At 39.9% G+C, this 25,452-nt stretch overlaps 1 protein-coding gene across 2 annotated transcripts in view; it reads left to right on the top strand.

Annotated features, from left to right (window-relative positions):
- EFTUD2 (elongation factor Tu GTP binding domain containing 2) overlaps positions 1–25,003 on the top strand; it is a 32,951-nt gene extending 7,948 nt beyond the window's left edge. For both annotated transcript variants that reach the window (XM_088470669.1, XM_088470670.1), the window contains exons 6-28: positions 7,439–7,504; positions 7,877–7,912; positions 8,026–8,116; positions 8,315–8,397; positions 9,097–9,263; positions 9,984–10,108; positions 10,767–10,830; positions 11,562–11,652; positions 11,727–11,862; positions 12,208–12,335; positions 14,239–14,432; positions 14,534–14,645; positions 16,519–16,659; positions 16,915–17,016; positions 17,205–17,287; positions 18,180–18,266; positions 19,307–19,433; positions 20,873–20,960; positions 21,132–21,250; positions 21,866–21,960; positions 22,046–22,199; positions 22,280–22,387; positions 24,637–25,003. In XM_088470669.1, the coding sequence (XP_088326795.1) occupies positions 7,439–7,504; positions 7,877–7,912; positions 8,026–8,116; positions 8,315–8,397; positions 9,097–9,263; positions 9,984–10,108; positions 10,767–10,830; positions 11,562–11,652; positions 11,727–11,862; positions 12,208–12,335; positions 14,239–14,432; positions 14,534–14,645; positions 16,519–16,659; positions 16,915–17,016; positions 17,205–17,287; positions 18,180–18,266; positions 19,307–19,433; positions 20,873–20,960; positions 21,132–21,250; positions 21,866–21,960; positions 22,046–22,199; positions 22,280–22,387; positions 24,637–24,732 (2,493 nt within the window). In that variant the 3' untranslated portion in view covers positions 24,733–25,003. The remainder of the gene's footprint in view (positions 1–7,438; positions 7,505–7,876; positions 7,913–8,025; positions 8,117–8,314; positions 8,398–9,096; positions 9,264–9,983; positions 10,109–10,766; positions 10,831–11,561; positions 11,653–11,726; positions 11,863–12,207; positions 12,336–14,238; positions 14,433–14,533; positions 14,646–16,518; positions 16,660–16,914; positions 17,017–17,204; positions 17,288–18,179; positions 18,267–19,306; positions 19,434–20,872; positions 20,961–21,131; positions 21,251–21,865; positions 21,961–22,045; positions 22,200–22,279; positions 22,388–24,636) is intronic.
- Positions 25,004–25,452: the final 449 nt, after the last annotated feature.

The following is a 25,452-nucleotide window of genomic DNA, read 5'->3' as shown; positions in this document are numbered from 1 at the left end:
GAGGTTATGGACCTCTTCTCAAGTCCTCTCACTGTAAACCCTACTCCATGCATGAAATCGGCTCAGCAAATAATTACCACATGTTATTTAATGTATCTGTTAAACATACAGCTGTACTATATTTATAATCTGTAAATCTATAATCTGTAAGGGGGAGTGGAAAGAATGCAGTTATACTGGGTTGTGTTAAAAAGACATTAGCAATTTTCTTATATTGTAAGCGCTCCTGGCATTTGTCTCTAGCGGTGTTCCTTTGAAAAATGTATTTATTGAAAGAGTCAAACAATAACAGTGAGACATAACAAAAGATACAAAGAGTATAAGTAAACAATAGCATTGTTAATGATCAGCATATAAAACGATGTAGAGAGACATGTATGATAGGAAATGGAAGGCTTTAGAACACATAAATTAAAAAATCTACAGGAGAATAAGAAGAAACTATGGTCCTAGTGGGAAATATAAAAAAAATACCGGAGGGAAAAGTTAGTGTCAACAAATTTCCTTTTAGGAGGAAATGTTTCTAATCTATACCAGAACCATTATTTAAACAACTTGTCCAGTGAAAGTTATTATACTGGTAGGCAGGGTTGCACAATTTAAATCGAACGATTTAAATCTGATGATTAAATCATTATTTAATCATCAGGGTTGCACGATTTAAATCAAACGATGTAGCTCTGGATCGTGCACAATCAGTGATGTCGTACAAGTGTGGAAGAAGCTGTTTGATGATTTTGAAGAGATTGGACACCACAGCAATGTAGTAAAGATGGCAAAGGCAATAGCTAAAATTGCACTCACAGATGCCCAGTTTTTGGCTAATCTAATTGATCCTAGTTACAGGGGGAAAAAAGCTTAGTCCTGCTGAAATTGAGACTGTCATAGAGTTTGCTCATGTTAATAATTGTCAAATTATGCCGGTCATCATCAACTTTCGTTCATCCATGAAACCATTTTGCACTATACATGTTTGAAGTGGACACCAAGTATCTCCTCTAGCCTGGTGGATATCCTACGCAGCTCAACTTCAGTTAGACACTTCTGTAGTAAATCTTCTGAAGCAGATGTGCACCGCAGTTTCATCAAGTGCAGGAATTGAAAGGATTTTTTTCAACGTACGGTTTTGTACTATCCAAAACACGCAACCGATTTGGAAATGAATAAGCAGGTAGCGTTCTACAGAGCCTTTTTTGTTGAGGACAAACGTTAGGATGTGGACAAAGACATGATTGAGTGAAATTCAGAGCCTAATTGTACTTCTTGACGCAACTGTTTAGTGTGTATTTATTCTATTACTGTGTTCATTGTTACTGTTCTCACTTCAAAAATTGTTCATTTATTACTAAAACAAGGTTTAAACATCTAAAATTAAACCTTTTAATTAACAAAACATTTTAATACAATTTTTTTTTATTTAAATCCAAAAAATCTGATTTAAATCAAATAAATGCGTTTTTTTTTTTTGTTTTTTTTATAAAAAAAAATAAATCAGATTTTTGGAGTGTATTGAGGTATAGTAAACAAATAAAAAAAAAAAAAAAAAGATCTTCCACTCTACAGATGTATCCTCATACATCTAGCCTCAATTTGCAATTAAGCTGGACTTGCCTGGCATGTGTGAACCGCCAGATCCTGTGCTACTCTGCAAGCGTCTGGCATCTTTTTTTTTTTTCCTAGCGAAAATGCTTCTAGGATGCAATGTGACTAGGATGCCCCAGCAGACTGTTGGTTAATTTGATATGTGATGCTTGTCTGTCTGTGTGCACCTGAGTTTGTATATGAAGCACAGCAACACTTGGAATAAAAAAAGCTGTGATTGCTACATTGTAGCACGATTTGTGCCTTAGACGCATTTTCGGCGAAAAGATGCCCGGTGCTAGAAGAGTCTCACGGCTTTTGGCTTTATTTAATTTTTTATGCTCTATTGTATATTTGTTTGAAAGGAGACAACTGTCTGAAATGTTGCAGGGGGTACATTGTGGCTGCTTCTACTACGGAGCTCCCACGCCCCCTCTTCTGTCACTTGTCATGTTAATACATAGCCGCCTAGTGTTAGGAGAATATTTGTGGCTGCAATTCCTGCAGATTTCTGGTTCACCATTTGTGTACTGCAGTGGTTGTGTAGTAGAGGGCTAAATTGTGGCAAACTCAGTGATCTGAAATTCATTCTAAGAACATGTTTATTATCACTAGCAAGTAATAAGATATTACATGGCTGAAATGTACATAACAATTCTTATGGCATAAGTGTCTCTGTAGACTCCTGCTGAACTCCTATAGGAAAATTTGGTCTGTGTGACCAGAGGACAACCATTCACCACTGTCACATTTTTTTTTTTTTCTTCCTTTGCCAGTGAGTAGTCACTATTTTGTAGCCTGTCAAGGGCTAATGTTATTTTTTTTAATTTGTCCACCTTTCCTTGTTAATCGGGTAGGTAGAGTTTTTTTGGTTTTTTTTATAATAAAATATGAAGGTAAGGAAGATTTAGAGTTTGAGGTGTACTCTAAGAGAAGATTATATGCTGCTGGTTTTGTCTGAACAACGACGCAGAGTTAAAATACCATTTGTGAGAGGGTTTTTTTATGTTCAGGCTCCTTATACTAGCACTTCCTATTGGCGATTGCATGTCATCCTTCATATTGCTAAACATTGCCGTATTTCCAAGAGTCTCTAATGCAAAGGGACCCAAACCCTCCATCCAGATCTACATCTGCTAAATTGTAGATTAAATTACCGTAGTAGCAGCCAGACCACTACTGCCAACTGAATATCCTGGGAGTATTTCCAGCTCAGGGTTCTTGCATCTGTTTGGGCTAGTCAGTTGTCTGCCTCTCCTGATTTTCGATGCAGGAAAGACTATTAGCATAGCTAATCTATCCATGCATTAAATATTTTGTTGATCTTTTGTATTACAGACCTGTCTGTTAGAGAACATGCAGACCTCTCGCTCTTAGATGCTTCTGAGCCTTTGCAGTCCTCTGTTGTTCTTTTTTGTGAGTGCTTCGGTTGAATATGTTGAGGTCTCACGGTCATGACTGCTTTCTTCTGGTGGCTGATTTAGTGGACTTTGCACTGTTTTCAGTTCAAAATAATCAGGACTCCAAAGATCAGGCACCGTTTATTTTAAGAAAAGCATCCAACAGTCGGCCTTCAGCAGTTCATCTAAGGCGGAGTACATGCAGAAAACCTTCCTCTTTCCGTGCCTGCCATAGATTTTAGGAAACCTACTTCTTCTGGTATGAGGAGAAGAATTTTCTTACATCTTTCCAAGCTGCTGCTGTACTTGCAGTGCCACCATCTTGGCCTTTGTCCAAGATGGCACCGTGGACGATTCTCTCCCTATTGCTGTGCCTGTTTGTTTGCCCATTCTCTGCACTATTGATGTCATATGGCAGAAAAGAGCTCTTGGGGAATGGGGATCTTACCCTGCTGACGTTCCTTGTACAGGGGCTCTCTGTGGGACCAGAGGTGTGTAGGCTGCATGTGCGTGTCGGTCCGGAGTCGTGGCAGCTTCCTGCAGGACTAGAGGTGCAGCTGCTCCCTGTGAGTCTAGTGTGGGGTGCTGTTGGGGGAGGTGGCCTGGAGCGTGAGGTCTCTGGGGCTGGAGGTGTGGAGGAGGTGGCTGCTGTCTGCACTCCTGGTAGGATCGAGGAGCCTAGAGGTAGAATGGCTCTTGGTGGCCTCAGGAGGAAGCGTCGGAGGTGCGCACTGGTAAGGTGGAGGAGAAGAGGGCATTGGTTTGCGCTCCCGGCTGTGCTGCTGGCGAAGTTCGCTCCTTGGTCAATAAGGTGGATGAACTGCTGCTGCTCCTTGGCAGTGCAAGTGGTGCATTTCGGGATCTGCTGTTCTGTGCTTCAGAGACCTGGCTTGGAGAGCATGTCCCTGACGAGTTGCTGCACCTGCCGGGTTTTTGCCTGTAGAGAGGGTACCTTGTTATGCAGCTGTCGGGGAAAGCTAGGGGAGGGTGAATTTGCTTTTGTTAATGAAGGATGGTGCACGGATGTTAGTGTTACATAGGTCATGTAATCCTTATTTGGAGACTCTTTATTAATTGTAAGCCATTTTATTCACCGCGGGAGTTTCTCATTCATTTTGATTGGGGTATATATTCCTCCCCAGGCTTGTGTAATTGAAGCACTACATCATTGGCTGCTACTAAAACTGATATGGAGCAAGTACATCTAGATTCCGTGCTTATTGTTTTGGGAGATTTTAATAAAACGAATCTCAGTTGGGAATTACCAAAGTATAGGTAGCACATTAAGTGTCCGACCAGGGGTGCAGATTAGGGATGTGCAGGCTCGGATTAGTTCGGATTTTCTCGCCAAATTCAGATTTTTCCCGCCAAAAATTGGGTCTCAGAAAGAGGCAAAACATCATCTTTCATGGACAAACATCATCTTTCATGGACTTTTGGCGGGGAAAATCCGAACTAATCCGAGCCTGCACATCCCTAGTGCAAATACATTGGATCACTGTTATACCATCTTAAAGGATGCTTACCTATCTTTCGTGCTGCTCTGGATCTTTTCAGTTTAGTGTTTGGTTCAATTATTACGGATTTATATGCAGAAACTGAGGTCTGTAAAACCTGTGATTAAGACCGTGAGGAGATGGGCTAAGTTGGAACTTTAGGCTTGTTTTGGCTGCACCGACTGGAGTGTACTTGAGGCTGCAGCTGTTGATTTTAATGATTTTACTGATACTGTAGCATTGTATATCAGTTTTTGTGAGGAATTGTGCGTGCTGACCAAAACCTTCTGTATTTTCAATAATAACAAACCTTGCTAGGTTAGGGGTCCCAGTTCCTACTTGCTACTGGAATGTTGATTTTTTTTTTGGGGGGGGGGGGGAATAGGAGGCAGCAGATGAGGGTGGGGAGGTTTACATCTAGTGGCAGGACAATTAGCACGGGGGCACTCCAAGGATCTGTTCTTTCCCCTTTGCTTGTTTCTTTATACCCAAACATCTTCACCTCTAGCCATCAGTCTGTGAAACTCCTGAAATTTGAGGACAATACTATGATCATTGGCCTCATCAAGGATGGTGAGAAGTCCACTTATAGAAAGGAGGTTGAACAGTTGGCCCTTTGGTGCAGTCTGAATAATTTGGAGTTAAATCCAATTAAAACTGTAGAGATGATAGTGGACTTTAGGAGGCATCCACCGGTAGTGTCACTCATTACTATCAATGACACTGTGGTGCCTTCAAGTTTTTGGGTTCTGTGATTTCTCAGGACTTGAAGTGGGGGTCCAACACAGATGTCATTGTGAAGAAGACCCAGCAGAGGAGGTACTACTTATGGCAGCTAAGAAAGTTTAAGCTGCCACAGGAGTTGTTTTTTTTGTTATTTTGCAACAATTCAGTCTGTTCTCTCTACATCAATCATTCTGTGATGGATTGATTACGAAACAGGATAGGGATAAACTACAAAAGGTGGTAAGGGCCATGGAAAGAATTATTGGCGTTGACCTCCCCCTCTTTCGGAAATATATTTGTCCAGGGTTAGTCAGCGGGCAAGTAATATTGTTGTATATTGAACACATCCAGGTTATGATCCATTTCAATTGCTTCCTTCTGGTAGACGTTATAGATCGCAGCATGTAAAAACTCTTAGACACTTGAATAGTTATTCCCACAGGCTGTTATTTTGTGAAATAAATGAGATGGCGGTGGAGTGGGAAGTATGCGGTAGGGTGCTGTAACTTTTTTTTTTAATTTTAGAAAGTAGCTAGTGGTTGCGATTACTTGCTGATTGTCTATTATGAGGTGGCTTGCCAGTGATATTGTATTGTGGTGTTTATTGGATGAGTGGTTAACCGGAAAGAGTTCCTTGTATATGTTTGTATACTTGACCAATAAAACTGATTCTGATGAGAAGGGACTTTCTTCTTCGGGTTCCATAGGGTCCACAAGAATTACCTTGGCTTGGGATATATAGTTGGACAGCGTCCATTGTACCAGACATCAAAGCTTTGGTGCTCCCAGCATGCACTGGTCCTCCTCCCTATATACCCCACCCCCAGCCACAGGTATTCAGTTTTTTTGTTTGGTGCGCGGCAAGATGCACCTGTTAGAACAGTGGGACAGGCTTTTTTCTTATATGTTTTACCTTACGTTTGTGAGACTTCAAGAGTTTAGCGGTATTAGCGCCAGTAATGACGCTCTACTGCGGCCCCATCTGCCGACTCCGAAACACCAGTACCGCTGTAAGCCCTGAGATTCTCGGCAGGCCTCAGCGTGGGTTAGCTGGCGGCCTAAAGACGCCGAGGTCTGAGACTGCGGTCGAGTAAATGGAGATGTCAGGTAAGGATTCCTCTCAGGGAATAATGCGCAAAGCAGACCCTAGCCTCAGGTGTTGAGATGCGCCAGAGGCCGCTGCGGGTGAAAGACGCTCTGCGAGCCCTCACTAAGGCGGCCTGGCCATAGCGTCTGTTGCCAGGGACGGGTGGTAAGACGCACTAGAGCGCACTAGTCAATGTTTTATTACCTTGTAGTGCAGCGTACCCGGCCATCAAAATCGCAGCTATGGGGAGATAAGGAGCTCCCCCGGCCGCTCCTCCCCCCAGACGCCATCTTCCGGGTACGGATTCCCGTGTCTGGTATAAATGACCACCTCATGTGTTGACACGTGCAGTTTAGCGTCTGTCCACGGCTGTAGCAGTTAGTCTCAGAGGTTTGGTCTGTCTCTCTATATACCTCTCCCTTGAATTTAGCATATAGCGTACAGGCATTTCAGCAAAACAGGTCTGCAAATGGAGCACTGATCATAGTCTTATATTTTTTACAAAATTTAGAACCTGGCCATTTTGCAGGAGCTGTCTTCTGCATGAAAGACCTCTACTGCTATTTTGCCTCAGATGAATAATCCCTTCTATGACTTTGTTGTACCCTTCTGTTAGGAAAAAATAGAGTCTTGTCCAAGGAAACGTAATTATGTCATGAAGCAGGAACATGAGTTACATAGCTATTGTCAGTTTTGTCATCTCTGGGCATGACTGGCTTTCTGGCAATTAAGCTACAGTACAATGGCTGATGTAGAGGTTTTTCATTTTAGAGTGACTGTTTTAAATGTCTCACTTTATGCTATTGCCTGATCACAAAGGAAGACTTCATTAAAGCAGCTCTGTAAAGATGGAAACAATGTATGAGATTTACTTAAGTAAATACCTAGCTGAAGTTATTCCTGCTAAAGTTGATGTTACCACTAGCACAATCATCCTTTTGTATGTTATATTGGGTTTTGCAAATGTTCTCTCATCAATGAGTTCACTAAAGGCTGTAGACCTGCCTTAGTCACTTATGGGAATAATCTGTCCTTGTTTCTAATATGTGACAATTAAACTGACTACTAGTGTTTGGGTTTCAGACCAGCATGTATGATACTTCCATTTCTAAGGAAAAAAAGTAACTAATCTGTATATTTCCTCACAGACATGCTTTGTGGACTGTCTGATCGAACAAACACATCCAGAGATCCGCAAACACCATGACCAGGATGTGAGTATAGGTGGCTATCCTTTACCAATGTCACTCCCCTGTTTCATTAAAATAGAATATATCATCTGTTGGCAACTGATCGGGTGTACACACTATACGATATGTACGATGTATCGTTCCGATCCGCGTAGGGAAGATAGATCATGAGATGCATCTTGGTGTGTTCTCAGCTTTACTGTAAAAAAAAAAAAAAAAAGATCCATTTACTAGCGAGGAGTGACGTCACTATTGCCTAATGTATTGGTAGGGCTGCATTCTTATGACTATTGCCCACAAATGGCTGCCTCATGCCCATTGCTACACTTAGTATGAGGCCACTGTGACCATGTTTTAACTTTTTTTTTTTTTTTTTTCTCCCCACTCCCCCCTTAGCTTTGTTATACGGATATTCTCTTCACAGAACAGGAGGTAAGTGTCTTAGTGGAACACCTTACAGTAATTTTATTTGCAAAAAATATTTTTTAGAATGTCACTTTTTCTGTCGCTTATAATGTGCCTTTTTTTTTATTTTCTTCCCACAGAGAGGTGTCGGTATGAAGAGTATACCTGTAACCATTGTTCTTCCAGACACCAAGGAAAAATCCTACCTGTTTAATATAATGGATACGCCAGGTACAGTACATCCAGTCAACTGGCTCACAGCTTTGCATTGGTGGAAGAGGGTCATTTACAACATGTCTGGTGTTGTGTGAGGCCAATAATCTGTTTATTTTGCACATATTTCCCTCTTGTCATCAATTAAAATGTTCCTTCATTGCCTGACATGACACAAAACATGCAGTACAAATGTGCTTCTCTTGTGTGTTTAAGGTCACGTGAACTTTTCTGATGAGGTGACAGCTGGCTTTCGCATATCTGATGGCGTAGTGCTGTTTATTGATGCTGCAGAAGGGGTGAGATTCTCAGCAAGTATCTTAGTCGTGTCCCTTGTTAGAGAGGTTGCGTCAGAGCCCAGAAAGCAGGAGAGAGACAGGGCCGTTCTGTCATAGATCAGGGATGATATTTCTAGTCTTTTGTACTTCTACAATATTCTGATGGTGATAGTTTGGGCATTTTCTCAGAATCAGGCTGGGGAACCCCGCTTACATGGATGAGTTCTATGCTTAGCAGCTTTGTGTTTCTGAGCAGCCATTTTTAGAACCTGCATAACATTATTGATGTACTTCACTGTTAAATTCCTGTAATGGGTTGCAATATATAGAATTTGTTGATCGCAGTAGTGGCGCATCTGAATGTCTGGCAGAATTGAAGGTCATTTGGCTACATAGTCACAGCTGGAAGATAATGTAGGATACTACCGTTTCCCTAATCACTCACCCAAGCATGACATACCACCTCAACTGATTTATTTGGTATGGTTTCCCAACCATCATGAGTCTACTGAATTATATGTTTGAGGTACTCACCTATTTTCTGTAAAGTGCTGGAAGAGTGAATTAGTTCATCCATTCCTTATGAGAACCAGATTGTGTAAAAGCCCAGCACTCTATATTTTTCTCCACGCATTGTTTGATGTCTGACCTGTGCAATGCTGTTTCTCCTTCCTTACCCAATATCTCTTTTCTTTCATCTGCCACTTTTGATTCCACCAGGTGATGCTAAACACTGAGCGCCTGATTAAACACGCTGTGCAGGAACGTTTAGCTGTTACAGTTTGCATTAACAAGATAGACCGGTTAATTCTGGAGCTCAAGCTACCCCCCACTGATGCCTATTACAAGCTGAGGCACATTGTGGATGAGGTTAATGGATTATTGAGGTACATGGAACTTTTGTCTATTTTTTTTTTTTTTTGTCTTTCTCTATAAATAATGACCAAATTACAGGGATTTCAATATGATGAGCCAAATATAATAGAGGGAGAGATAAGAAAATGTCAGTTTTCTAACACTGTTTAAACTCGGCCAATGTAATAGAGTCCGAGAACAAAGCAACAGAGCAAACTCGCATGTTTTTCAGACTCAAAAAAATTTCACAATGTAAATCTCATCCAGATGTTTTCCCATTTTGAAGCTAAAACTCGACCAATGTGAGAGATTACTGCTAAACTCTCTCACATTTGTAAACTTTTGTCACCGTATTACATTTGGTCCTTAATGTATTTTTCCTTTTGTCTGTTCTGTCTATATATTCAGACAATTCTGTGGTACACAGTGAGTTTATATACGCACCGCAGGCAGCCATGTATGGCCATTGATGGTCCTTTTTGTTCCTCCCATCCTCCTTCCTGCTAAGTAAAAGTCAGATGAGTAAAGTGCTTCATTGTGTGAGAGAAATTGTGCATATTCTGGACCTGGGAATTTTAGCAAACTTAATTTTTTTTACACACACAGCATTTCTGTAAAAATGTTTAGATCAATGTAGTTCTTTATAAGTCCATTGGATAAATCATATGACTAAAAATGGGGATAGTGTGCCTTTAAACCACCCTCTGTAGCCATATAATCTTTCCTCAATGATTCTTTGTGTCTATCCCCAGCATGTATTCTACAGATGAGAACCTGATTCTATCCCCACTCTTGGGCAATGTCTGCTTTGCAAGTTCCCAGTACAGCATCTGCTTTACACTGGGCTCTTTTGCGAAGATCTACGCAGATACGTATGGTATGTTCTCATTTTATCACTCTGGACACGTCATGCACTCTGTAGGAGATAATTATTGAAGAAAAGAAAGTCTGAGATATGTTTCAAACCTTTGGGGGGAATTAAATTGTTTTTCTGGGCGTCTTAACTAATGGGCATCTGAGAAACAATTGAATTGCTCTGATAGATGCCCATTAGTGTTTAACGCGGCTAGAAGCAGCGGGTTTAGTTGCGCAAAGCGGCTAAACCCAACTAAACTCCTGGTTTGGGCGCCTAAACTATAGGCTTTATACACATTTTTATTCTCGCATCTCAGGAGGCTGCCACGGCTAATGGGCTTCTGTCTGATAAACAATTCAATTGCTCTAAGTGTAGGGGAAATTGATGGGGTCAGTTGGTAGGCACCCAGTTTTACTACTGATTGTAAGTAATCTAAATCAATTACTTTAGAATATTTATCATTTTGTTACATCACTGCTTTGGGGGAGCAATCCTGTGACTATATTAATGATAAATCTAAAAAGGGGTATATATGTTCCCATGTTTTGGATGCAATTTTATACCCTACATCATGTGTGGTGTTTTGGTATTTGCAATATGTACCTAGACCCATATAACATTTTGAAAATGTATCATTTTTTATTTTATTTTTTATATATATTGAATTTCGGATCTACAGGTGATATCAACTATCAGGAGTTCGCCAAACGATTGTGGGGTGATATCTACTTCAATCCAAAAACGTAGGTAGTTCTTGAAACTTTTGTTTATAGATCTACAGTAACCAGGGGCAATATGGGTTAGTGCAGGGCTGTCCAACTGGAGGATTATACTAACCTCATAGGCTTTTACTTTGCCTCCATCACTTCTCCTTACATTCTATTGACATTTTTATTATTTTTTTTTGTTATTTTTAATGCATCACATTTCTTAGTATTTGGCCTTCGTGTGCTTGGTTTCTTATATATGCAGCATTTATTGTGTGTATCCTTGGAAAGTAATGTACTAGGGCATTATTGAGGTTGCAGAACGTGTAGCTGGCTTTCTATACATTCATTCATTGTTTTGTGCTTTATGGTTGTATATTTACATTCCCACTCTCCTTTGAAAAATGTCCTAGTAACAATTAAAATTTATGTTAAAGTGAATGTACATATTCTTATATCCTTAATGGTCACATTTCCCCTCCCTCTATGAGATCCTGGATTGTCAGGAGCCAGTGCATGATCTGATTCAGCACACACCCCAATCGTGGATTATGTAACAGCTAGGACAGGATGAGTCGGCCTTTGTTAGTGGCTCACTCCGCACCAAGCTACCTTCACTAAATTATGGTAACTGGTTTAGGGTTTTTGGGGTCCCCAGTTAATGGCAACGTAGGAAAGTTGTATCTATCTGCAGTTGTACAAAGGTGTACAAGTTTTTTTTTAAATGCATTCACATATGTAAATTGTCTTCTCCTGTCTTTCTCCAGTCGTAAGTTCACCAAGAAAGCTCCAACAAGCAACTCCCAACGCAGTTTTGTGGAATTTGTCCTAGAACCACTGTACAAGATCTTAGCTCAGGTCAGCACAAATTCAGATTTTGGTTTATTTGCTTTTAATACATGGACCTGTGTTTAATTGTATTTCTCATGCAGGTGGTAGGGGATGTAGATACATCTCTACCTCAGACTCTGGAAGAGTTAGGAATCCATCTCACGAAGGAGGAGCTAAAACTGAACATCCGTCCTTTGCTTAGACTCGTGTGTAACCGCTTCTTCGGGGAATTTACAGGTAACCTCAGACACTTCACCTTATGGCTACTGTGGCTGTTAATAGAAGGTGCAGTGTAACCAATAGCAACTAATTAGATTGAACCTGTCCCTTTACTCTAGCATAGCTTTATTAGACATCTGCTTGCTATAGGATACAGCACAATTGTGCATATTCTCAGATTATTGATGTGTGCTATAAATAGGCTGTGCTTTCCCTAAATGTATTTTAAAGACTATCTAATCCCTCATTTAAGTATTATTTATCTATATGCAGTGTGTTGCTGTTACTTTGCTATTACTGTTCTATGTTTTCCGTTTTGTCTTTCTGTACCCATGTATTTGGCACTTTTCTCTCACTGTACAGGTTTTGTAGACATGTGTGTCCAGCACATTCCTTCCCCAAAGGCTGGTGCTAGAGCCAAGATTGAGCACACCTACACTGGTGGCATAGATTCGGAGCTAGGGGAGGACATGAGCCTCTGTGATTCCGATGTGAGTATCTCTAATCTCTCTTTATGCAGATACATCACATTTCCTTGCTTGTAGAATGGACATTTTTGCATCTGTTCTTATATTGAATGTAATATTGAGGGGGGGTGCACAGTGGTGCCATCTATTGAAGTTCCCAAAGCCAAAAAGACAAAGCTATCTTATATGGAAATGTAACATTCTTATATGAACATTTAACTTTCACATGCATGTCTATAATAATGCTGGGAACACACTATGCAATATATCATCCCTACACTTGACAAACAATATATTGTTAAGTATTATGCATTCCATAAAGCTCTATGCAAGTATTTATAAGATACATGGAATCAGATGAGCATAGTGGCTCTTTTGCGATCAGAACATTATTTCATGACCTATAATTTCTGATAAACCCCTGAATCTTGTGTGTGCATTTCTGTTGTTTCAACGGTCCTTTAAGAGCAACTGATGGGTAGGATATATTCAACAGGTCAACTTAAACCAGATTGAAGATTACTTTCAGTTTTTTTATATGCATTCATGCACCTTTTATTAAATAGATTACTTGATATTTCTGGCTTTGTGCTTTTTAGTATTGTGTTTATATAATCAGGAAGAGTGGATTTTCTTTTGTACCCCAAAACCACATGGCTCTCTGTATACAAAGGTATCCAAAGCTGTCCTATTCCAGGGAAATAACAGTAACTATCTTTATGATTATATAAAGATTTTGATGAAACACGCAGAAGGGAACGTCACACTAAAGATTGTAGAAATGTTAAGTACAAGCCAATAGGTTTTGTCGGTTAGAGTTGGAAAAGTCTTCAAACTCTGTTACTTCTAATATCCTTAGAGTATGTAGGGGGAGTTGCCATGCACAGGTTTAATTAGATAAGTGTATTTATAATGGTTTAACCAGAATTGAGAGAGAAATCCAGCCTGTGTAATGCAGGAACTAAGGATAGATACTGTGGTGGTGTTCCCCTAGAGTTTGTGTGGATAAATAGCTCAAAGGAAGAAAAAAAGAAACTCTCGGGCACTACTTTATTATTGTCTCCTAAAACTTTATTATAAATCCATAAACATTCAAAAATACTAAGACGTACAGAAACAGAAGATTCCAAATGAATCCTCATTTATACATCAGTGGGATTATCTGTTCAAACAGGTGCTTTCTCGATAAATGGAAGGCACTTATGTCCAGTATTGCACTCAGATTAGCCTTTATCCAGCAATTGTTCCAGGTATTATATTACAACCAGATTCTTAACTTGATTAATATCTCCTGAAAAAAGTTATTTGCGGTACATCAGATATATTGTTGCAGTTTTTTCAGGTTGTAATTTCCAATCTGTTCAAACAGGTGCTCTCTGGATAAATGGAATGCGTTTTTCCAGGTTGCAATTACCAGTCTGTTCAAACAGGTACTCTCTGGATGGATAAGTGCATTCCATTTATCCAAAAAGCACCTGTTTGAATAGATTGGAATTTTCTGGGTGTGAATATGTAGATAATCCCAATGATGTATAAATGAGGATTCATTTGTTGTCTTTCTCACAAAGAGAGTTTCTTTTTTTTCTTCCTTTGGACTTCTAATATTTTCCCAGGTTTAACCTGCCATAAACAAGTCATAGATTAGCATATTATCTTTGTGATAAAAAGCCATAATTTTAAAGTATATCCTAATTTCCTTCTAATTACGGTTTGTGGGTTATGTATATCTAAAAAAAAAAAAAAGAGTAATAGAAACTAATGCTGGAAAAAAATATTTTATAATCAAATAGTTTTGCAAAAAAAAAGATAATAGTGGGATCACAGCCTAAATGGTTACCATCTTCTGAGTCTCCATCCCCATGAAGAAAACCTGATCTAGTAGACATGATAAAACCTTTCTTGGTAACAAATGTATTTTTTGTATTAGGGCCCCCTGATGTGTCACACAACTAAGATGTACAGCACGGATGATGGGGTGCAGTTTCATGCTTTTGGCCGTGTGCTGAGTGGGACTATTCATGCTGGGCAACCAGTCAAGGTATTGGGAGAGAATTATACCTTAGAGGATGAAGAGGATTCCCAGGTCTGCACTGTGGGAAGACTGTGGGTGTCTGTGGCCAGGTAAGTGATATTATTGGGAGGGGTGTCTATAGTTTCTTATTCCTGGTAATATATATGTTGGCTTGTTCATTCCATTCAGCGCAGTTTTCTATTCCACATAGGTATCACATCGAGGTGAACAGAGTACCCGCTGGAAACTGGGTTCTTATTGAGGGCGTAGACCAGCCTATTGTAAAGACTGCCACAATCACTGAACCACGGGGCAATGAGGAGGTAACAACATCTTCTGTTTAAAAAAAAAATATGTATTTAAATGTACACAAGTATTAAATATTAAAGGAACCTCAGGTGCACCGAAAGTAAAAATATACTATACGATCATCACAGATCAGTGCAAGAAAGGTGTATCAATTACTACATCTAAAAAAACTTATTTTCTCTGGCAATCCATGGGGGACACTGGAATACGTTGGGCATATGGTGGAGTTGGAGGAGTATGGGCACCAAAAGGAGGCATCCATTGGGGAAACTCTGTTCACAGGGACCACATTTTTCCTAGTATATGTAATATTTCAGGTTCGCATATATCTGATAAGAGACTTGCGGCATTTCTCCAATGTGATGCAGGGGTCTATTTATTAATCAGCTCTGCCCATAAAATATGCTTATAGTTACTGGCTTTAACAGTGTGGCTGTTGACGCCACAACACTAAAACTGAAAGGGTGGTTCTTGCCAGATTGCAAAAAAAAAAAAAAAACTTTGTGGGGGGCACACTTTAGTTGAATAACTAATAAAATATTACTTTTTTTTGTATTTGATATATATTAAAAAGAGAATAGTTAAAGTAGCAGTAAATATGTAATTCTTAAAGGTTAGTAGGGAATTAGAAAAGTACTCTTCACTATAGGTAGAAAATTGGACATAGGAGCCCCTAAAGAATAGGACGGCAGCTTCTCTGTATACATATATAGAGAGTAGGTATCACTATAGAAATTCAGTTTTCAGGAAAATAAACATCTTCTCTTTATGTGCATGGCTAGTAAATAAGACTTCTTTTTAGGGTGAGGATATGGTAGGGGAGAAGTTCCGATTCTAAACTCCAAGTTGGGGCTCTATGTCCCCAAGGTCCAGTGTCCCCCAATGGATGCAATTAAAAAGACAAAAATATTAATTGGCAGTCTCGAAAAACAAAATTGAGGCCTTTGATTTAACCGTAACCTTGATAATAAATGTATTCCTCTGGCTGTTTACAATAAGAGTGACATTGGGCAACACCAAAACATATATGCCCCATACAACCACCTTCCAGAAATGTGGGGATTTCTGATCAAAACAGTTCTGCAAAACACCTGAGCACATATTAAGATTTTTTTTTTATTTCTCAACCTCCCACATTGTATACTAAAACTGCCAGCGCAATATTTAGACACCTTTTATTGTATATGTTATACATTCTTTAAAAAGCACTGCTCCTATCTTTGGAATTCCCATGCCCGCTTAGACTATCCACCAGTATCCATTACTTCAAATGTATCCTATATGCTCCCTATTCTGTCTACTCTCTTCAGCCTGTTTTTCTCTTCAGGTTATAGTGAGAACATTCGGCCCACCTTGTGCCTCGCTGCTGTTTGTTCTGCTGTTAGTTACTGTATGTTATAGTGTAATGTTCCATATTGTAATTTAATGAATTTCTTTGCACAGCGGCGCTGATCTTTTCTGGCACCTTTATAATGATAAAACAATCAATTTACAAGTGTAATGATGCCCTTACAAGCTTGGGAATAACCAGATCATATTTAGTGCAGTGGGAAATAATTCTAACATTAAGCAGTTATTACTGTTCTATTGACAATAATAATATTTTCACATAGTGGTAATAAATGCAGAACCTTCAGAGCAGGGCTGTGGGGTTGGCAGCCTAGATATCCACTGCCTGGAGCATCCTCAGGATGATCTGGGTGCTCAGCATTTTCCTGGTCCCATCTGCGAGCATTTTCACCCTGCTATTGCTCTCATTCGCCCCTTTTCCAGGATAATAAGAACCGCAGTTCTTTTCATTAGTGCAAATTAAGAATAAGCAGAAGCTTTTGCTGAATGCTTACACAATTGACATCTTTGTGTACTTTTTTTTTTTTTTTTGTTTAGGCTCAAATCTTCAGGCCATTGAAGTTCAACACAACGTCTGTCATTAAAATAGCAGTGGAACCTGTTAACCCTTCAGAGCTGCCTAAGATGTTGGATGGGCTGAGGAAAGTCAACAAGAGTTACCCTTCCCTTACCACGAAGGTACTTGCCATCTATTTATCATTGGTAGACTCCATCATGAGGCAGCTGACATTTGTTAATATGTTTGATCTGTAAAAAAATACCTGTGCCAATATTCACTAATTATAGACAGTGAAATTCCTCTTGCTGAATACTGCTGCACCCGTTATGTGACTGATATATATTTGATATTGGCACTTTGAGGTGTCCTCCATGTGTCAGATGTACCTTTACATGTCTCAGTCCAGTTTAGTAAATTTCTAGCTCTCCCTCTAGGTGGAGGAGTCTGGTGAGCATGTCATTCTTGGCACCGGGGAGCTGTACCTGGACTGTGTCATGCACGACCTGCGCAAGATGTATTCCGAGATTGACATTAAGGTGAGTACTGAAATCAGAAGGGGTTATGTTTTATATGAACACACAGTTGAGGCTAGCCGTGTTATGTAGGTTCCGTTCACAACATGGCTACCTGCTTCTATGCAAGTAACATACCCACATTTGTTTGTTTTTCTAATATATATATTTTTTTCTCAATTGTAAAATCAAGTTTAACGCATTACTTTCAGGTGGCAGATCCAGTGGTGACGTTTTGTGAGACCGTTGTGGAAACTTCATCACTGAAGTGTTTTGCTGAGACTCCAAACAAGAAGTAAGATCCTCAGGCTTCATAATTAATGGTCAATCTAAAATATCATACTGACTTGTTCACTGTGTCAGAAGGGTTAAGACTTATATAATGGGACTAATGCTGCGGCTTCGTTAGACATGCATCCCCCCTTACACACACCACTTAAATGTATTGTATTTCCTTCTATTTGACAGTACCAGATTTGTGTCAGGCATACATCAGATACTTACACCTCACTCTATCCATTTGTGCATTGCTAATGTTTTGCGACCTGACCGTTTTGTAAATCATTTTGAGGGACACCTGGAATATTGGGTTAAAAAAAAAAGTGCATCCAGCAGTTAGGGCACTTTAAAAATAGCTATACACCCTACCAACTCTCTTTACTACCCCCTAGCCAGCTGGGTTGTGTTTTCTATTCACATCTCTTCTTGGCTAATTTTGAACCTAAGATACCAAAACACGGACAGGATCAAGATGGAGTCTTTGAGGTATGTCATAAACCTTGTGGAGCAAAACTAGTTCACTTTCTCTGTAGGCATCAAGGATGTGTAAATATCATATTGTGATTTGGGACAGTAAAGCCTTACAATTTTGGGCTCTTTTTATGGCCTGGTGAATGCGCAGAGGGTGTTCACGAAGATCATGTCGGTTACAGCTGCTTTTCTGAAGAGGTGTATCTGTGTGCATCTGCTTTGTTACATATACACCCTTTCTGCAGTCAGACTGCTTTTCCTCTCCCCTGCATATGGATGTAAGCATGCAAGTACTTATGGACCAATAAACAGACCAACTCTGCATTAGCCCCAATGTGTCCAATATGTCTTGCACCCTCCTATTCACAGCCGTGCTTTAATTGCACTGAAGAATGTGCTTCTCTTTGCTCACATTGTTCCGTTTTATTTGTCCCTAGAAATAAAATTACAATGATTGCTGAGCCATTGGAGAAGGGTCTGGCGGAGGACATAGAAAATGAAGTGGTACAGATATCATGGAACAGGTACAATTCTACAGCATATCATGAGATACCAGAGACTGCATTATGCATGAAGGAACAGAAACTTTAATCCAAGTCCCATAAGGCATAGTGTGTTTCCAGAGATAGAGCATTGACTACTATATTATGCATTTATTTATCTGATATGAACAATAACAAGAAAGTTTGTTCGGTGGAAAATATCAGACCTTGCACATATAAATGGGGTTATTTGAACTATTTTTACACTGAAATAAATGTCTTCATAGTTGCATAGTTTACCTCCTCATCCTGCTGCAGTGTTATGGCAGGGCATAATGGCACGTGTAGTTCCGCTACAGCTGGTTAGCTATGAACTCTTAAGCTGGGGGTACACATTAGACAATGTTTTGAACGATTTGGCCGATTCCAACACATTGGAACAACAAATCATTCAAATCATCCAGTGTGTACGCGCTATCACGGTGCCGACATTCACTCCCGCGGGTAGTCCGTCGCATCCTCAGATCTTTTGTACATGCAGAAAGATCTGAGGATGTTGCCAGCGTTGCCATGCTGCCGAATGCAGCATGTCCCCGCTACCCCCTCCACACCCTCCGCCGTCGCACTTGCCAATGCCTGCACCCCCGCTGGGTCCATCACGAACTATGTCGTGCTGGTTATACATCGTCTAATGTGTACCCAGCTTTACACTGCAGCAGGGAGAGCTGGAAAATGCAATATTAAAATATATGTGGCCTACACAGTTAGGCAGCCATTTTGTGGGCTAAAGCAATGATCAGTCAGTCGTTTTTGTTTGTTTTATTCACTAGGGACTAGTGCACTTTCTGGTCTGCGCTTTTATTACGGTAAATAGTGGTTTTAACCCACAGAATTGTTACTAAATCTAGTTAGATGAGTTACTTAACTTATTATTTCTTACACAAATTGAAATTCCACAAACAAAGATCTGACTCAGTAAATTTCCTTTAAATTGTTAATATTGCAGTGGTGATGAAATTGTTCTCTGACTTATTAATGGCGTCTCTCACTCTTCCCCTGTTCTCTTTATTCTTGGTTGACAGGAAGAAACTTGGGGAATTTTTCCAGACCAAATATGATTGGGATCTGTTAGCGGCCCGTTCTATCTGGGCTTTTGGGCCAGACACCACTGGTCCTAACATCTTAGTAGATGACACTCTGCCTTCTGAGGTATGTGCCTGACAGCTGCTGGCTGTTTTGTAATCCACGATATTTGCCATTGTACATCTTGTATTTATTTGTAAGGCGCCAAAGCATTGCAGCAGTTGGGTATCTGTATACATGGAAAACAATGACAGGATAGAGGGTTTTGCTCTTGAGAGCTTAGAAACTAGTGGTGATGGGGGTGCCGTTGAGGAGAATGTGTGACTATAAAATCAGAGAATAGGTATAGTGGTGAGCTGGTAATAGGAGCAAATCTTGTCATCTCTTCATAGCAGGCCTACTTATGCTTATAGGGCTGAGCAAATGCTTTTATGTTATGACTCTTCATTTATACAAAACACCTAAAGTAAACCGAAGTAACTTTTATAGGAGATGTTTCTCATTGCATGCAATCTGAAATGTACTCTTATATTTACTAAACTGCAGTTAAAATAACAATGGGGCTGGTTGCTACGAACAGCAGCTCATGGTAAAAGAAAAACATAGCCGTTTCTCACCATGTGTATCATGAAATAAACCTTGTATATACTCTTCTGCTGCCTCTAATAGGGAGCCTGGTACTCCCTTATAAAATATCCAAAAGATTATATAGAGGCTCTTTTCAGTACATAATATCACAATTTCTAAAAAACAAACATTAAATAAGTGTCCTGTTCATATACATCACCATAAATCCATATAAAGGTTTAAAATTAATAGAACAGCACAAATTACTATGGTTAATACACCATTATTACTCAGGTTATTATATGGGCACAGACTATTTACTTGATTTTTGCATGCATAAGTTTTGTTAGGCAAATTTGCAATCCTGGTTAATTCATTAAAATCCATATAGGAGCACTATAGGGACTCCTTAGTAGGTGTACAGCTTACTGCTCTCCTATTTAAGCAGGGGGAATATATAAATTGCAGTCTGTGGGAATTCACCTGGATAACTGAAATCCCCAAAGGAATATCAATATATAGTTACCACTTGTTACTTTCCCCTAATAATGACCCTATCCTCCCTGCTGCAGGGACTCACCTGTATGGCAGCAAAACTGTGGGGCCCATGGATACAATGTCCATTGCTGCTGTTTGCAGGGGTCCCTGAGTGAAAGTGTGGTTTCCCAGCTGTGATAGATGCCAGCAACATGAGCTGCCTGGTGCATTTGCCTCTACATGGGAGGAGTAAGAGCCCCTCAATATTGGCTGCAGCCACTTGTTGCAATGCAAGTCTTGCTGGACCAAGTGACTTAGTAACAACCTTCAGTCTTGTCCTCTGTAGCTAGATTGGTTGTATAGTGTTAGTGAAGAGAATACAAGTTAATGTTATTTTTCTGAGTTTGATTTTAATATAAACTCCAAAAGTTAATGAAATCCATCTACTATCCCTGGCCTGATTTTTCCAGAGTACTAATTTGTAGCTATTTTACAATTACCTTTTCTATGTATCACTACAGGTGGACAAAGCTTTGCTGAGTTCAGTGAAGGACAGTATCGTACAGGGATTTCAATGGGGAACAAGGGAGGGGCCTCTGTGTGATGAGTGTGAGTATGTAAGATATATTGGCCAGGCACATTGCATGGTTTGAGAAAAAAAAACACAATTCCAGCTCCAAAAGCATATTTCCATCTTTTGTTTTTCTGACTTTAATCATTGCAACATTATATTGGATTTCTCCTTTTCCATTCTCAGCTTTTCCTTTCTTTTTCACTCAGTGATCAGAAATGTGAAGTTCAAGATCTTGGATGCGGTCATCGCCCAGGAACCTTTGCACCGTGGAGGAGGGCAGATCATTCCTACAGCCCGCAGAGTGGTGTACTCTGCCTTCCTGATGGTATGGTCATGTCATGCCTCAATACCGCTGCTCTGCTACTGTCCTCAGCAATCTTCCTGGTTTTCATGAAACTTATTTTACAACCGCTTTACTCATTTTTCTGCCACAAGTACCATGTCTCACAATCACAGATTAGAAGTTTGGGACTATTATTTGATAAACTGTTCAATATATGTATGTGACTTTACAAATTTTCGTCTCTATGTAACACTAAGGGGTCAATCCAATTAGCTGCGATGGGTGCAAGCTGCCATTGCCACAGCGGTAAAACTCCGGTAACAGCAGTGCATTTGCAGCCCAAATCTGCTCATATTTGCACACAGCCATATGGGTCTGTGAGCAGTTTTGAGTGTAGTGCGGCTGCCGCTCTAACTCGCATCTGCAAATGTATCGAGGCTAATTTAATTGACCCCTAAAACTGAGATTAGACCGAGAGCAGATGAAGCCTAGGAACATTTTTACAGTGATTGGTCAGAGCATCACACTATGATGTGCATAAACTAAGATTGGATAGTTTTATGGCTCCAATATTTTGGGGTCTATTTACTAAGCAGAGTTAGGAGACAGAGTGAACAGTGGTAAGGTGCTCACTCGTTGTACCGTTTACTCTTTCAGGCCACTCCCCGTCTTATGGAACCTTATTACTTTGTAGAAGTGCAAGCTCCTGCTGACTGTGTTTCTGCTGTGTACACTGTCCTGGCCAGGCGGAGGTGGGTATGGGATGATGGTTTATACCTATTTGGGGCGTCATTGCTCTTGTACAATTGGCGTTTCATTGCTACTTCTCTCCTGTAGGGGCCACGTCACTCAGGATGCCCCTATTCCTGGGTCACCCCTCTACACCATCAAAGCGTTCATCCCAGCAATAGATTCTTTTGGTTTTGAGACTGATCTGCGCACTCACACCCAGGGGCAGGCTTTCTCCCTGTCTGTCTTCCATCACTGGCAGGTAACATGGGAACGGTGGGCTACAGCATTCTTTCATCTGTTTCTGTGTACAGTACCACTCACTAATATGTCTCCACACAGATTGTGCCAGGTGATCCCTTGGATAAAAGCATCATTATACGCCCACTGGAACCTCAGCCAGCACCGCATCTTGCCCGAGAGTTTATGATAAAGACCAGGCGTAGGAAGGTATGTTTGGACTTGGAGAGTTTCTAAGCGAGTTTCTGTAACTAAATTTACCTTTCCTCATATAAGGAGGCAATTTAATGCACTCCTTATGATCACAATATAAACTAACACTTGATAGATTTGAAAATGTATATTTACAGCATGCTGCCTGATTCCTCTACTATATTATAAGGTATTATATGTAGTAGCATGTTCTAGTGCTATTTTATAGTATACAGGACTTTGCAGTTAAATAGAGGGGATTACACCTTATGTAGCAGAAGAGCCTGTAACTGCTGCCATACTGCTGCTTCTGCTAAGGTACACTATGTAGACAAAATTGATTGGAAACCCCTGCGAAAGCGAAATGCATACCATTGCACACGAGTACAAAATGGCTACTTATGTGGCGGTTTCGACAAGAACACTTCATAGGGAGGCCCATGCACTTGCAGTTCTATGGAAACATATCGGGACGACCGTGCCCCTGTCATGTTTCCAGGGCGACGCTGGACTGGTATACCGAAAAATTCGGTAACCCGGAGGGACTGGCCAGCTCAGAATCTAGATCTTAACCCCACTGAGAATCTCTGGGACGAATTGGAGCTACTGGTCCGTTTTAGGCCGACTCGACCTTCATTGTCAGTTGATCACTGTACTTAAGGCGGAATGGCAAAACACACCGCCTGCTGTGTCCAGGAACTTGTGGACAGTTTGCCAAGAAGGGTGTCTGCAATAATCACTGCACATGGTGGACCTACAAACTATTAACGCCAATAAAATCTCATTGATCTATTTGCTGTTAGTGTCTAATATCTTTTTTCTACGTAGTGTAGCTGCAGAGGCTAAATTATCATTGATATTGGTAGACTAAGGGGCTTATGTATCAAAGCTTGATGTGAGATAAAATTGTGAAATATATATCACCAACCAATCTGCTCCAAACTATCATTTCTTAAACACAGCCTGCATAAATGTAAGTTAGAAGCTGATTGGTTGGTGATATATATCTCACAGTTTTATCTCACATCAAGCTTTGATACTTATGCCCCTTAGTTTAAAAAAAGTACATTACCAAAACTGTATTAGGAGACACAGGTAACTATAAAATCAAAAGAAAAAAAAAAGTTTTATATGTAAGGTTTGTTAGACACGACATCATCCTGCATGACATTGATAAGAGTATCACATCACTGCTTTGAAGTGATAAGTCTCTTAATACAGTTCCAATAGGTAAAAATTAAGGGTTGTTGTATATTTCATATTCCTTATGAGAAATAGTGGTAAACAGTACGTGCGTCCAGTTATTGAAAATAAAGGGAATTTAGCAAAATATATTTTTAATGTTGAAATAATTGTTTAAAGACATTTTTACATGAGTGCATTTAAATTGTTTATTTAGAAACCCTAATAAAACCAATTAGGCCTAGATACAAATACATATCATGGCAGAGGAGACCAGCGTAAATAACCAGCAAGAGAGTGCCATAGTAATGAGCAATAATGTAAAGGAAGACACTTTGATGCTTGTAGATTCTGTATGTAAAGGGGAAGGAGAATGGCTAACAGTGTGTGGCAGGAGTCCTCCTATACAATGCTACAGGTGGGAAGTCACAGTCCTTAGCAGTGTCAGTGACACCCACATGTGAGAGGTTCTTGTAGGGGTGGAAAATTGTTACACGGACTCCAGGGAATTCAGAGTCTTGAGAATAGAAGCACAACAGCTCTGTAATATACTGGTCATTTGCTCCATCTTCTAAGTCTTCTAGACCCTTTTCCCCAGAGCTGCTATTTGGCAGGCTCTGTATTTTTCCTGTGAGTTAGCTATTAAAAAGGTGGCTGTGAAAAGTATATACCCGACCAAGTTGTTTAGGTGTTTTGGCAGGTCCGGTATAGGTAAGGGGATTTTCACCTCCTATTGGTCATATCAAAGTTAGTAATAACCACAAACTGCATGTCTAAGCCAAGTGAAAAACTGGTGTAAAGATGCATATTTTCTGTCAAATGCAGGTTACAAAATGAAATGAAAGCATCTGCAAATACAGTTTAATTTTGGTTTTAACACAAAAAACCTTCAGGAAACATCCCACAACATTATTGTAATATAAGCTCCTAAATTGTAACTTCAGTGGTCTGTCATTGTTATAAATGTAATTAGGTTTTAATGTTAAATACACACATCTCATTCAGGGGTGACATTTGATGAGCCCAACACCCTCTGCCCATCCAGAAAGTCTAATCCTGTTGCACCTCCTATCTCCTCATTTCAGGGATTGAGTGAAGACGTAAGCATCAGCAAATTTTTCGACGATCCTATGTTGTTGGAATTGGCCAAACAAGATGTGGTCCTGAACTATCCCATGTGAGCAAAACAGGAGGCAGTCCTCATACACTGGTCTCCGAGCTACGAAGAACAGCCTGCTGCCACCATATGATACTAGGACATTATCGGAAAATGAACCATTATTTTGGGTCCATCAGTGAATCTCAGTGTTGTCACAGTTAATATTTTCAACATTCAGATCTCTACAATATTGATTGTCCCATAAAGGTAGACTACAGTCTTCGCCCTCAGTTAGCCTTGTGATGTGTATATAATGTTTATTTTTACTTTTTAAAATAAACTTTACAATTCTATCATTGTCATAGTACTTTTTGAAAAACAGATCATATGTTTGTAATACAAGATTTGACAGTAATATTTTTTTAAACAATCATTTTAAGCTAAAATGTATATCCAGCATAATTTACAAACTTAAAATAAGGCTTTGATCTAGTGGTGAATATCATCATGTACATCAGTTCTTCTAGGTAACAATCATTGTTTACATGAATATTTACTTTTTGTCATGGAGCTGAATAATATACATGAAGTAACAAATATGTTTATTCTAGATATGGCGATTATGCTCTGCTTATGACCCTTTAGCAGGATATCATGTTATATCTGAATGAGCAGAATTTTATTGACAAACTTGCAGAGCCCTTCAGTGTAGTTCAATGTGGTTTCTAAGAGGTCCGTTCCCTGGGCGATGTGCCATTATAACCTGTTAGTATAATCGACAGACTTGTTTATTTATTGTTTT

Source organism: Taudactylus pleione, unplaced genomic scaffold, assembly GCF_031769625.1.
Source record: "Taudactylus pleione unplaced genomic scaffold, aTauple2 ptg000102l, whole genome shotgun sequence".
NCBI classification, from domain to species: domain Eukaryota; kingdom Metazoa; phylum Chordata; class Amphibia; order Anura; family Myobatrachidae; genus Taudactylus; species Taudactylus pleione.
Note: the sequence above shows the minus strand (reverse complement) of the source record. Positions and strands in the feature narration are given on the sequence as shown.